We start from the raw sequence: 14324 nt of genomic DNA on the forward strand, positions 1-14324 counted from the left end.
CTGTGGCTGGGCTTGAACCCGCCACCTCTGGCATATGGGACTGGTGCCCTACCCTTTTGAGCCACAGGTGCTGCCCCACGTGTGTGTATTTCCATATGCAAGTATCTGTATGTGTGTTAAGGGAATATGAAAGGAAGATGAGAATTTAATAGAGTTCAATTGTAATAGTGTGTGAGGCAAAAGGGGCCCATGCTGCAGAAGATCTTCTGAATGTTCTGAAAGCTAAATTTATCATTTAAATAATTAGATTTTTTTTCATCTAGAATTTGGGACATGATTAAAGCAAGTTATTATACGTTTTAATTTTATCAGCGACGTGAGTCAGTGTTTGTTTCTCTGGGAACCTACATTTCTTAATTTTCCAGGAGCTTCAATTCTTATCCTCTGAGTGACTAGAGCTCTGTCTGATATCATGACTTCTCAGTGAGATATGTTCATAAAGTATTTAAAAGACAACCTTAACCCTCTCCATTCAGATTTCAGTTGTGTGCTTTGGGGTTGACTCTTACTTTGGCGATTGGGTTCCTCTTTGAGTTGTCTTCCCCTTCCCGACAGGCTGCCGCGAACTTGATCCACTCACGCTTCTGCCTTCTGATTGAATTCCACTTGATCGTGCCATTCTTAGTGTTATAATCTCTCACCTTGAATGAGTAGAATAAAGTAACAGTATCTCTTAGCTTCATTCATAACTCAGAGTCCACTGAGATTTTTAGAGGAGGGGGTAATTGTAATGTCAGAAAGGGAGGTTGTTGGGAATTTTGATAATCCATTAATTTTAGCATTACAGTAACTTTCTTTACTTACAAGAAGGAATTTTCTTTGGAAACTATAGTTACTCCAAAACCATTTTCTTTTTTAAAAATTTGGAAAAGAAAAGGATTTATTATATATTACCTGGACTCGGAATTCACAGTTAACTTCCACTACCACCTACGAAAAATAAGATAATCACAATAATTAATTTTTAATTGAATGCTCTAAAATTCATGGTATCCAACTATTTAAAAATATCAAACAAATACTTTGAATTAGAATTATTTCATCATTCTGAATAGCCAGTGGATCTTGTTTACCCCTAGGTCCTAATGATCATGCTAAAAATTTTTACTCTTACCTTTCAATTTTGCTCTTTTTAAAATTTTTTAACCTTTCCCCCCCTACTTGGGTAAGATATTTGAAGCCAGAACCCAGAGGAAATGAGGTTGGAAACTCAGGCTTTCTTAATAAATCGTATACCTGAAAAGCTAGAGATACTCTGATTCTCTTCAGTGACATTCAGCAATAAATACCAAGATATTCAACTATAATTTCAGGATCTGACTAGCCACAGAGAGAAATAGAAAAAAAAGTTGGAAGTGAAGAAAAGATATAAGTATAAAGATATCTAGAAAGCTTCGGAATATTTGCTCCTTCATATTCCAATTCTACATAGAAGATTTTTTTGTATTTTTTTTAAGGTGACAATTTTTTCATCTGCTTTGAATTATGAGAATTAAAATTTCTAAGAGAAAACAATTTCCTTTATGTAAAAATGAGCTCATATTTGATGTTTTATTATTAGCAATAAACAAAATAGATGATGTAAACTTATCCTTCTGTAGCAAGGAGAGGAAATTGCAGGAGTATAGGAAAAAGTTATTGGGTTTGCAATTTCCATTAATGGTTTTTTTTCTCCTGCATGAAGCAATTTCATGTTTAACAAGTCAAACAAATATGCTAGTGAAGAAGAGCTTGAAAAATCAGGATAATTTTAATTATTTTCTGTAAAAATCACAGACATTTCTAAGGACAAAGGTGTTATATATTGAGTTTACAATGATACAAATATCCATATACTTGTTCAAAATGTCATAAGAAAATTATAATAGTTTGCCTTTAAAAATAGTAATAGTGGTGTTTAAAAATATAGCAAAATCCATCAAATATCCATTAAAAATGAGGTATAGATTTGAAGTCTAATTTGCACTTGTTAAATTTTAAATTGCACTTAGCATTAATTAAAGATGGTGTAAATCCTTAGTTTATCTTTCTCCCTAAATAAGAAATTTTCAACTTCTAATTGAAGTTTCTTAGAATTGCATAGTACAAAAACCATTATCATTAGGCTTTATCTAGATCACTGATATAAGAAAATAATAGTTTGAATTTAAAAATAGTAATAATAGTTCAACTGCAATCAGTGTAACTTAATTCTTTGTACCCTCAATGAATCCCAGACAATGAAAAAATAGTAATAATAGTAATTTAAAAATATAGCAAATTTCTTTTTATAGTTGATTGCAATTTCACCATAAGAGAAAATATAAAATTCTGGGTTCCAAGTACATATTTTAAAAAATTGTCACAATTGGCAATTTAAGAAATATGTATTTATGGCTAGCATGAGTAGTGTAAAAAGATTGTTTTTATTATAGGAATTACATACTCATGATATCTAGTATTAATCATTATGATTATCACTGTTATAATTTATCAAATGATAACTAATACTAGGGAATGTGTTTAGAGAAATCCATGTATTCGATCTTTGCAACAAATGTATGTGTTCACCACTACTATTATGTCCATTTTACAGATGAGAAACTGAGGCTTGAATTAATATTTACAGCTAAATATAATCCAATGCAAGGCAGCATCAATTTCTGCTTGAGTTGTGGGGTTTACAGTACATATAAGACAGCTGATTCCCTCAAGTAAATTACAAAGCAAAGCAGACTGCAAAGAATTGACATGACAACTCTGAGAACTCAGAAAATTCTGATTTTCATCTCATCGTATATTATCCTTCTGACTGGGAACTTTTATATACAACAGTAGCGGTACAGAGCAAGGAGAAAAAGAAGGAAAAGTAAATGGCCCCAGTGGGTCATCTGGCCGAGTGTCGTCTGTAGCGTCCATCGCGGGTGCAGGACTGAAATGATGCAAACACACACTCCTGCTCCCTGTGTGCTTCAGAGCCCTTTGCTTCTCTCTCGTTTGGGAATGTGGGATAGAATTGAGGCTACTTCATTAGTCTGTGTGGAGGTCATTTCTTCCCAGCTGCATCTGTTATCTGCTACTGCCCTTCCCTCACTCAGCGAAGCGTCCCTGTCTGCTGTTTGTTTTGGATAACTATGCCAGATGACTAAGAGGTCTTTCCAACTTTATGAAGCTGGGTCATTCTTTTTCCCATGAGAGGCAACTCAGGCAGAAGACCAAGTAGGTTTCACCATAGTGTCAGACTCTCAATTGGACTGGTAATTAAAAAACTGCCAAGTCTGCTTAAAAATTTGGTCGGTTGACCTAAGCTTATTTTCTTTTGCTCAGCGTCTAGAATGAACTCTGAAACAAAATCACTCCTGGACTTCCAAAGGTAAAAACAGTAAGATAAAAAGAGCCCTTGATAGAGTCAGAAGAACTGCAGGTATTTTTTAATTTCTCTCATCTTCTCATGTGTGAAATACCAGGAGTAGACTAAGTTACAGACGTGCACAGGTGACTTTCCAGTTCTAACGCCAAATCCACGTGTACAGTAGAAAAATGTTGAAGTATATCATGGGAATGTCATGATGAGGGTTTAGGTTTTTAAAAATTATTCTGATGGTTTCTGGGCAAGGTGGGAAGGGGCAGCGATTACTGGCTGTGAGTAGTTTTGTGAGGCTCTTCCTAGCGGTGAGAAGGAAATAAACAGGACCAGAGGCAGTGGGAACAGCCGGGGAAGCTGAGGAAAGGGGACGCGGTGTGGGTAGGATTGGCAGGGCGTGAGAACAGATGGAGCAGGGGAGTCAAGAGAGGAAGGAACCTTAGGGCATGGCAGGTTTAAACTGTGGGACTGGGAACAGGAGAGAACAGAACTTAGCACCTTAGAACACTTTGAGGTTGAGAAGCCAGAGAAGCATCCAGGTAAAGATGATCAGTGCTTTGAAATGTGCATCAGCATTTTGAGCAAAAAGTTCAAGATGGATATGAAGATTTGAGGTACGTTTGCTCAGGAGGAAAAGGGAAATCATGGGAGCGTCTGAAATTCCTAAAGTAGAGGTGACAGTGAAGAAAGAGACATGGCTGAGGGTAAAACTGGGGAATGCCTACATTTACATAACTGGGAAGAAGGGCAAAAACAAGAAGAAAAACAAGAAAAAGGTGAGAGAAGCAGTGGCCAAAGGAACAGTGGTCAGAGGAAGGGGAGATGGGAAGACAGGTGGGGGTAAAAGAATGTCAGATGGTGTTTTGAAAAGTTGAGAGAGGGAATCCTGAGGAAATAGTGAGGTCTTGAGTGACCTTCAAGAGAATATTTTCAGTTAGATATAAAACATTTGCATGACAGGGATTAGAGAATAAGGAGGACGAGGATATAAAAATGGTCATTTCTGGGTGGCACCTGTGGCTCAAAAGATTAGGGCACTGGCCCCATATGCTGGAGGGTGGCAGGTTCAAACCCAGCCCCGGCCAAAAATAAATAAATAAATTTTAAAAACAAAGATGACCATTTCTTCAGGAAATTGTTGATTAAAAAGCCCTGGAAAAACAAGGTGGTAGAATAAGATGCAGCATTTGATATTTTTGGGGGGAGAGGAGGCCTGTGGATTTTTGAAAGTTAAGAAAGAGGGGAGGAAATTTTGGTTTAAAAGAAGAAAGATTCAGAAAGAAGATATTTGATTAAGGTGTGATGGAGAGAGAAAGAGAATAGTCAGGAAAAGAAAAGACTTCCAAGGCAGAAGAAAGGAAGAGACGAAGGTTGGAGGTTAACATCAACCAATGAAGGAGGGAAATTCAAGAACATTGCCCTAAATGACCTAGACCTTGCCCCTGGACTAAGGGTGAGGTTATTTTTCTGGCAATTAGGGGAGTAGTTTGGATTCAGAATAAAACTAGGAAGTGTGCAATGAAGCCTGTCATGAAGATTCACTTAGCGATGAACGCAGGGGTTGTCAGTGTGGCTGAGTCTATCTCAGCAGTGCATGTGGGTGCTGGGGTAAGTTGCTGAACTATGCCTCGATTTTCTCATCTGTATACGAGTCTAGCTGCTTCTTTGAATCCTAAATCCTATGAAAACAGTAAATAATTCATCTAAAGTACATTCTTGGTGAGTCCTTCCTTGCTCTCTGTTTTAGGAGCCAAACCATTTTATTTTTTAAAAGCCATAGGGCACAAAATTGCACGCTAATTTTAATGATTTCGTAATTACAATCAGTTTTAGTGTTTTTTTCATACTGAAGTACAGATTTCTTTGCATATTATAAAAATGGACTTGAGAATAGTAAGTAACTTTTATAAAAAATGTCTCTTGCATTGGGTGGCAGCTGTAGCTCAAGGAGTAGGACGCTGGCCCCATATACCAGAGGTGGTGGATTCAAATCCATTCTGGCAAAAAAAAAAAAAAAAAAAAAAAAACCTGCAAAAAAAATATATATATATATTTCTTGCATTTAATAATTGTGAGATGGTCTTCCTCAGTCATTTGGTAGTTCTTATTAAGTATTAAATTCAAGTGTATTTGTTAACTGTTATATCCATCACAGGATGAACTTGAGAGAAAACTAAAATATAATAATTTGCTTCTTTCTAAAAACCTCCCCTTTTGTCTTTCCTTTGCACTGTTCTGGCAAAGGGTATCAATCTGGGCTTGAGAACACCTCCAGGGATCTCACTGGTCTGTTTATTTATTTGCTGTCTCTATGGAATGAGTAGAATGTGGATCTAAGGCTGGCAGAAGCCCTAAAAATATTACAGTAAGCTTTAGATGAAACACAAAGTAAATGTGATACTATGCCATAAAAATATTAGGGAATCCAACGTCCACGATTATTTCTATGTTTAACACCTTGATAATTTTTTGGAATGAACAGGGGAAGAGAAAGAAACAAAAAGTTTCCTTCTGGTACATCTGCTGCATGGGATTAGACATGCGTTGTGTAATTCTGCGTTGGAGCAAGGCTGTAGGAGGAAACAATGTGAATATGCCCCAGAGTCTGTCTTCAGTCTTCAACTCTACAGTCAAGTTGTTCCATGAGCACTGGGCAGCCATTGATTTGTGGAGGTATGGCTTCTCATTAGACAAGGGTCAAAGATTGCACTTTATTTTCATAGACCAATTATAATAGCATGGGTTAGCAGCCCATGATATTTTTAAAAAAATGGATGTAAGTCTATTAAGCAATTTGTGTGGCAAGCATAACCAGTGAGGGTGGTGTGACCGCACTCCATGAGGCTCTGTGAGGGTGCTCCTTCAGCTGAAGGAGCATAGTCACCCTAACTGTAATGCCAATGTGGTGGCTCCCTGCTGATGTGTTAGGACACAGGAATAATCAGCAAGGATGTCTTTGTATGTACATGACATACAAAGTTCGTGAATTATGTAATAAAATAAACACCAGTTTTTGTGCAATTTAGCCTGAGCACTGAGAAGTACTCTGAAAATCACCTGCTCATAACCTAAATAATTTCAGCTAAGTTCAGATTGTGAAGTTAGTTTATCAGGTGGTCAGAGGGATTTTTTTGAAATGAAATATTAAGCCACAGAAAGAGGGGGGGATCTGTTAGGATGATGAACTGAAGAAGTCACATCATCCATGGTAATGGGTAAAAATCATTTTCTCTGTTCTTTGAGTTTGAGCTACAGAAGTTTATGTTAACCGAAAGTGATGTCTTCAGATTTTTGCTTGGTTTGAATGGACTAATTGAATCTGCTGAAGTTGCAAGCAATATTTGGAAATTATTACAACCATACACATTCCACTGGCTCTAATTTCCTCAAAATGGTAACAATGTACTCTTTACTTCTCACACAACCACCCACACAGATTTCTTATATTTAGTGTTTAAGTTACATTGTTCTATGGCGTAGAGAAAGTGCTTTCTAACTCCTCCCTTCCTCACTCCATACGCTGATTATAGAGAAGAAAAAATAGGAAGAGAGAGAGAGAAAGAAAAAAAGGAAGGAAGGAAGGAAGGGAGGGAGGGAGGGAGGGAGGGAGGGAGGAAGGAAGGAAGGAAGGAAGGAGAGTGAATGAAGTGTACTTGGCTTGCCCATGTAAGCTCTTGTCTGTCCAGGAGGCTTGTCTGGGTAATGGAATGGCCATGAAGCAATCTTGGACACTATAGGAGCAGCTCCTAAGCTTCATTCTTCCTGATTCAATCCACTCACTGGAACAAGGTCTAAAACCTTAAACAGACCACACAACTTGCTTATAGTTCCCTGGCTCTCAAACAAATTTGCTTAAAGGTTATTACCAGTGTAACTGTCGTAGAGGTCTTAACAATTGCACAAATGTGCTTCCTAACATGAATTTTCCCTTATTGACTTTGAGCTGAGATGCATAAAAAGACTTCACGTGGATTTTTTTCTTGTTTTGGTAAAAGCAAGCTTTTATCAGGAGACTAGCAGCAAGGTAATTGGAAGCATTCGCTGTAGTGGTGGTGGTTTTGTGGAGGAAACGAAGTATTTTAAAAGAAAAAACAGATTAGGTAACTCCAAAGAACAATTATCAAAATCACCCGGTAAAGTTGGTAGTTAAAATAAATTATGTTCTATACTTGACAATTTTGCCATAATAATCAAGGAAATGAAGGCTATGTTGATTGGTTTGATCTAACTAGGTCAGATTGTAAAAAAAAAAAAAATCAGCACATTGTACCCCACTTATGCATGAATGTATTCATGACCTATATGTATTTGACTTAATAATAAAAAAAACCTTCCAGCTTTCCAATCTTACATCTTCTAATAATGTAGTCTGCTCTTCTACAAGAAAGTTTAGCAAAGCAGATTTTGTTTCGGATTAGGATAAAATAAATAAATAAATAAACTATGATCTGCCAAACCTTATCAAGTGAGATGTTTTACAAAAGAAGTCATGATAGGGTGGTGCCTGTGGCTCAAAGGAGTAGGGCACTGGCCCCATATGCTGGAGGTGGCAGATTCAAACCCAGCCAAAAAAAGAAGTCATGATATCATGTGAAAATGAACCATTATAATTCATTGTAGTGTAATTTCCTTGGGAAATATTTTTCATAAGGCAGATGAGAAACTTGTGATTCCAATATAAAATATGGTAGCCCCCCCACCTCCGCCCTTCTCCTATAAACCAATCCACGAACCAACAAAATAACTATTCAGGCTCAGAAAGTAAAATACGAGTGACCAGGAACCTCTCTCAATAAAGAGAAAGTTCAATAAAGATATAAGATTTCCATAATGATACAGTTTCAGGAAGAATGACTAAGTAAGAGGTGGTTACTTAAAGGAATTTTACAAGGTGTACTTAATTAGAAATAATCACATAAATAAAAGAAGAAAGCATATGTCATAGATTCCATGGAAGTTAGTGCATAAGCATGTGAACAAATTAATCAATTGAAACTATAATAATGGATCAAATTTATATGAAATTAAGAATATAAGTATTAGATGGCTGGCAGTACACAAATGCTCCTGTGTTCAGATGACATGCATTTGTAGTGTTCATTGATCCCTGCTACCAACTGAGTTATGGTATCTACTCCCCCTAAAGATCCATGAAAAATCCTTGAAATAAAAGTAATGTTTGAAGGACCACAGGGATCTAAAGCCACCAGCTTTACTGATGCTCATTGTAAATAAATCCGCTGATTATGATCCATCCGAATTAGTAAACTGAATCCAAACTATCCAACATTCCTTGAATCAAAGATCTGACTTGTTATTATACGAGTCCAACATTCCAGCCCCAAAATTAAGCAAGTAGAAACAAATGTGAACCAAGCAGCTCGTCCTGCCAAGCGAGAGGGCAGTTTATCTGGCACCTGCTTTCTTTGGAAGACATCAAACTTCCTGAGAGAGAAATTACGATTTTCAAATATTCACCGAAAGTGAAACTGACGTAATATGTTAGTGTCGCATGTAGTATTATCTCTACAAAGAGAAAACTAATAACATACAAGGGGAACAATGATAAAACACTATTACATTTGTCTGACCATCAAATGTAGAACTTTTATATCATAGTCATCACTGACATTCCCGTAGTCACAAGTACGGTAATAATTACACTTACTCTTTAATTATAGCCATTCCTTCAGCTAATATGTCATTTGTAAATCTCTTATACTGCCATTTTTTTTTTTTTAGAAACTAATAATGTTGTTTTAATAAAAGTGTAGTTAAATAGTGTGGGGCTTTTGATAGTTGTAGAATGAATGCTAACCACACATAGAATTCATTATTTGCATAGTGAGGCCAGTCACAGACTGCTATGATTTTAATTTATACGCATACTATTTTTGTGTTTGAAAAATTATAGTGACGCCACCAAAAAAGATACCGAAGGAACGGAAAAATATTTGGGTCAAAAATCAAGACATACCTGTGATATTTAGTTTAAAAGCCCCCCTGCCAAAGAGGTTTTGAACAACACAGTGCTATTGAGTAGTGATGGGAGTTTTCTAAATTCACTATTTTCCCAGCACGACTTGGCAATGCCAGCGTTGTGATAGGACGAGTTGACACTGATGCATCAATGTGAACTTGAGTCTTCAATTAAAGACAGAAACACTGTTCAAAAATCTAGTCCATAAAATCACCTTGTCATTAACGTAAACTTTTAATGAGTGTAGGTTAGAAATAACACAAACTACCATCTTTTTTAAAAAGCTCTTCCTCATTTACAGCTCTGAGGATGATGAGGAAGGCTTCTGAACAGAATCCACTTACCAGAAAAAGAAACAGCACAGCAGCTGTTCTGAAGAAGCTCCAGTCCATGGCTGCTGGGTTCTCTTACATCCAAGACCGAGGAGTTTTGTTTGTTCTCTGTTCCTTTTCTTTCTCCCACTCAGCTGGTGTGTCTGATTAAAATATTTTCGCAGAAGATGTTCTTACATGCAGGCTTTGAGGTGTTTCTGCCTTCCTCCGGGAGAAGGACTGAAGGTACGTATAACCAGTCTAGATCCCCACCCTAAAAACTTGGGCTGGTCTCACCGAAATGCTTGACAAGATCATCATTGCTCCCAGGTAAAAGCTTAGTGACACACCCTTCTTCCAGCTGAAAAGCAAGTCACTATCAGGCCGGGGAGATTCTCTCCCTCACCGAGGATTTTCAGCGGCAGGCACTGACAGTCACCCAAACCATGGAGGCTTATGCGGTGCAGGCTTCTCACCCTGTGTTTTATTTACAGATTGTTTAATTTTTTCCCATGTGAAAAAGGCAAGTGTAATTCAGAGGATTATTCAGTCTGGGTTCATAGGTCACAGTAGAAAATTAGAAACTTTCCATTTCAGTAGATGTTAGAAAAGATTCAGTTAGTTTTAGTTGTTAAGAGAGCAGAAGTTTGCTAATGTTGAAAGTGGGGATTTTTTAAAACTATATTAATCCAAACAACAAAACTATGATACTTATTAGATCCTCTGTGTAAACCACATTCCTTTAAGCGACCAGACTAAGAACAGGAAATTCTTTTTCTCTCCAAATGAACATTTTTCACCCTCATTATTGTTCTTTCTTTAAGATCCTTTTTGAAATGCAATAAAATACAACTTAAAATCTACTGAGCCTGATTAAAAGGAAACAATAAGAACCACAAATTAAAATCCTGTTGATAATTTTTAAAATGAGATTCAGCGGCTGAACGACTAATGGAAATGCAGAAAGCCGCCCTTCAGGTGAGGTGGGTTAAAAGTCAGTGAGGACTCCCAAGCGCAGAGCCAAGAATCTGTAGAGTGAGCCAATTAGGACTTAGGGAATACGCTGAAGAAATGGTTGCCCACACACGCAGACTGGAAACAGAATGCAGCCCTGCGGTATGTGGAATGATCAGTGACCTTCCCAAGGCAGAGTTTGAACACACTTGGGATATCGTCTCTCCACCTGGCGGTGTCTGGTATAAACACTGTGAGTGGCAGAAAGCCTGTAGATGCTGGATGTTGTCAGAATTTGAAATGGCAGTCTGCAGCAGGAGACCTATCTGATGAGATATTTATATAGTCGAAAGGACACTAAACACATTGCTAAAAGAAAGACTATCTCTGCAGATTAGAGGGTCTTGAGAATGCTAATCATTCCACTGTCTGTGTGTGGCAGAGATTACTCTACAGTGGTTTGAAATTTCATGTTATTCATCTTATGACACATAGAGGGGAGATGGGCCGCTATATTTACTCACAGCTAATGTTTATTATTGGAACTGGTTGGTGTGAATCAATAAAATCGCAGGTGATGGACAGACCACGTTTCTCCTTAGTCAAGTAAAGTAGAGTGTGAGTGTCAATGTATGACTTAGTCTGAGACATGTATTAGTGGTAGGATTGTCTGACCACAAATGACAGAAGACTCACCGGGTATCAGAAACGAGAGGACGTATTCTTGCAGCTTCCCAGTGGCAGGTCAATGTTTTACCCACCTCGGATTCTGGGCATGATGCTAGGGCGTGCACAGGCCCTTCCCATCCATTGAGTTGCCCTTCACAAAGCCCAGGCCTGGCTCCACCCCTCATTCAATGCCCAGCTCCAATTAGAGGCTTCATAAGGCAGCAACCCCCACAGCAGCTTTCTGCAGAGGTGAATTAGACTCCGGGGTGGCAGAGAAGTGTCTGTCTTGAAATCCCATGAGAGCTAGTGACATTAGACGTAGTGGGACAGGGAGTTTATGAATCACCCTCCTCCTTTGCTCCTTGCCTGCCTCTTTCTTTACTCATGTTACTCATTGTCCTTAGACCCATGCTGTCCGATAGAACTTTCTGCAGTGTGAAAATATTCTCTATCTGTGGTGTCTGGTACAGTAGCTACATATTCTATGTGGCTCTCAAGAATCTAAAATGTGGCTAGGATGACTAAGGAGCTGAATTTTTTTTTTTTTTGCAGTTTTTGGCTGGGGCTGGGTTTGAACCTGCCACCTCAGGTATATGGGGCCAGTGCCCTACTCCTTGAGCCACAGGTACCGCCCAGGAACTGAATTTTTAACTTTATTGAAGTTAATTTAGATTTACATAACCATATGCCGCTGGTGGCTCCCACGTTGGCCAGCACAGGGGTTAGACTAGTGTTTCCTTGTTTATCTTCTATCTCACTCCAAGCCCTAACCCCCTCTAATCTTCACACACGCAACTCTCTGTAATTTGCCTTTTCCCATCTGGGTGACTCTGCCTTTGTCTCAGTTTCCAATGAGCACCTTTTAGTTCCCTTCCCTTTGTGTATTATTATCTCATTGGTCCAGTCTCTTCTCCTCACTCCTCCTGCTCCTTTCTCTTAATGCCAACGAGTTAAGATCCTTGAAGACACAGGAAACACAAATCCCGCTTATTTCTGTTTTCCTATTTTTTTCAATTTTTTCTGCCAGCAGCCTCATCTGTAACCTCACGCCAGGCTGTTGCGTTTCCTGCCTGGTCTCAGTGATTCTACCGTGAACATCGTTCAGTACACGTACCTCTGTGCATATAGACAGTTATCTTTCATAGACATTTTATAAAATTGGAGGTATTTTTTCTGTCTGGAATTACCCTGGTGAGAAGACAAAGTTTCCCAGAGAGATCAAAGTTCTCCAGAGAAGGGGATTTTCCTCTTTTCCATCCTAAATGTCTGCCTTTTTATACTTGCTCAGAGATTGGAATAAAGTAATACCTCCTTGCAAGACAAAGTAATCTGCATCTTTAAGGGATCAATTTTATTTTCCTGGAATTTCTAACCCTAATAACAGGAACTGACTGTGTTAGCCATCTCTGTTTACACGGAGTCCACAGCATGAACTCATCGTTGGGGTTCAGGTGATGTTTTGATACCTGTAGATGATGTATCGTCATCAAATCAGGGTAATGGGGATGTCTGCTACTTCAAACATTTATCTGTTATTTATGTTGGAAACAGTACACTTCCTCTCTTCTAGTTATTTTGAAATATACAATCAGTGATTGTTAACTATGCTTTTCTGTTATGTGTGAACCTCTGGTTTTATATCTTATTTGTGTGTCTAACTTACCCTAATCAGCTCCACAAATTGTTTAAAACTAGGTGAAAGATAAAAACGAAGCTTAAATTGAAGAAGAAATTGAAGTGCATATGCCAAGGATAATATAAACAAGAATTTTTGTATCACCTCTATATTGTATTCATGTTTCTATGACATGCATTGGTTCCATATCTTGTTCACGTTATTTAAGGTTAGACTATTCCTCAGGGAGTCACACCCATAAACAGGTCTGAGGGATGGGGGCTACTTTAGATCAAAAGAGACTTTTCTTTTTTCATAAATAACAAATGCCAAGTCTGATGCTTAACCCGATTCTTGGCTTGAATAAAACAGCTATAGAAGTAATTTAGGGGATATCTGGAGAAATTTAAATACAAACTGTAAGGGAATTATATATTTTACCAAGTTACGTAATATCATGTCTTTATGTCTTTACAAATTTGTGCTTAATTATGTAGGACTGAAATCTCATGATGATGAATTTGTGTTTTCAGCAATAAAACAGAAAATAAATATGGCAAAATATTAAATCTAAATGATAATACATGGCATTCCCTCTGTTTTGTGTATATTTGAAAATTTTTATAATGAAAGTAAAACTAATGACTAAAGTAGGGGGTTGGCAAATTATGGCCATGGACCAAATTGGGCCCAGTGAGTTATTTTTTTTTTTTTTAATTGCGCACAGCCACCGTCATTTGCTTCTTTATTCTCTGTGGCTACTTCCACTCTACAACAGCAGAGCTAGGAATTTATGCCAGGGACTCTGTGTCCTGGAAAGCCTAAAATAATTACTTACTTGGCCCTTTACAGGAAAAGTTTGCTAATACCTGGACTACATGAACAGATGATAGTTCATATAGCCCAGGTATTAACTAATGAATCATATCATAGTACAAGATACGATTCATTAGTTAATTAGTTAATTTTAGGAGAATCCACAAAATACTAATTCTAGCTGAACCTCCAGTGTGTGTTCATCTCAGGGCTAGGCGCTGCATTCAGAAGAATCTTGAGCTCTGCCTTTAAGAAGATTACGTTTTAGGTACAAACACAACAAAAAGAAGTATCACCACTCCCATCTGGAAGACTGTGGTAGTCACACTCTCAGGTAGTAGCTACTACACTATAGTGTCTGTACTTCATGTGTAAAGAGAGTGCATTGTTTTACTTATGATAAATTATCATCAGTTTGGTTCTAGAACATGTATTTTTTTGCCTACTATGTGCGTTGTGCTCTACTAAGGACTGGGGTTATGAAGGTGGATACAATATGGTCCTTGACCTCATGTGGCTCCAGAATACCCAGAATGGGAAAAACAACAGATTTTTTTTCCCCCAAGTTGCTGAATAGAAACATGCAGAAGATGGTTTGGAGACCCTGAGCCCAGTTTTTTTTTTTTTTTTTTTTTT

At 37.8% G+C, this 14324-nt stretch overlaps 1 protein-coding gene across 1 annotated transcript in view; it reads right to left on the bottom strand.

Moving 5' to 3' along the window:
- DSG1 (desmoglein 1) overlaps positions 1-9715 on the bottom strand; it is a 32155-nt gene extending 22440 nt beyond the window's left edge. The window contains 3 exon segments of the mRNA XM_003784766.2: positions 510-641; positions 895-930; positions 9668-9715. Coding sequence (XP_003784814.1) covers positions 510-641; positions 895-930; positions 9668-9715 — 216 coding nt within the window.
- Between the last annotated feature and the right edge of the window lie 4609 nt (positions 9716-14324).

The sequence above is a fragment of the Otolemur garnettii genome, unplaced genomic scaffold, assembly GCF_000181295.1.
Source record: "Otolemur garnettii isolate 467f Iridium unplaced genomic scaffold, OtoGar3 scaffold00012, whole genome shotgun sequence".
Classification (NCBI taxonomy): domain Eukaryota; kingdom Metazoa; phylum Chordata; class Mammalia; order Primates; family Galagidae; genus Otolemur; species Otolemur garnettii.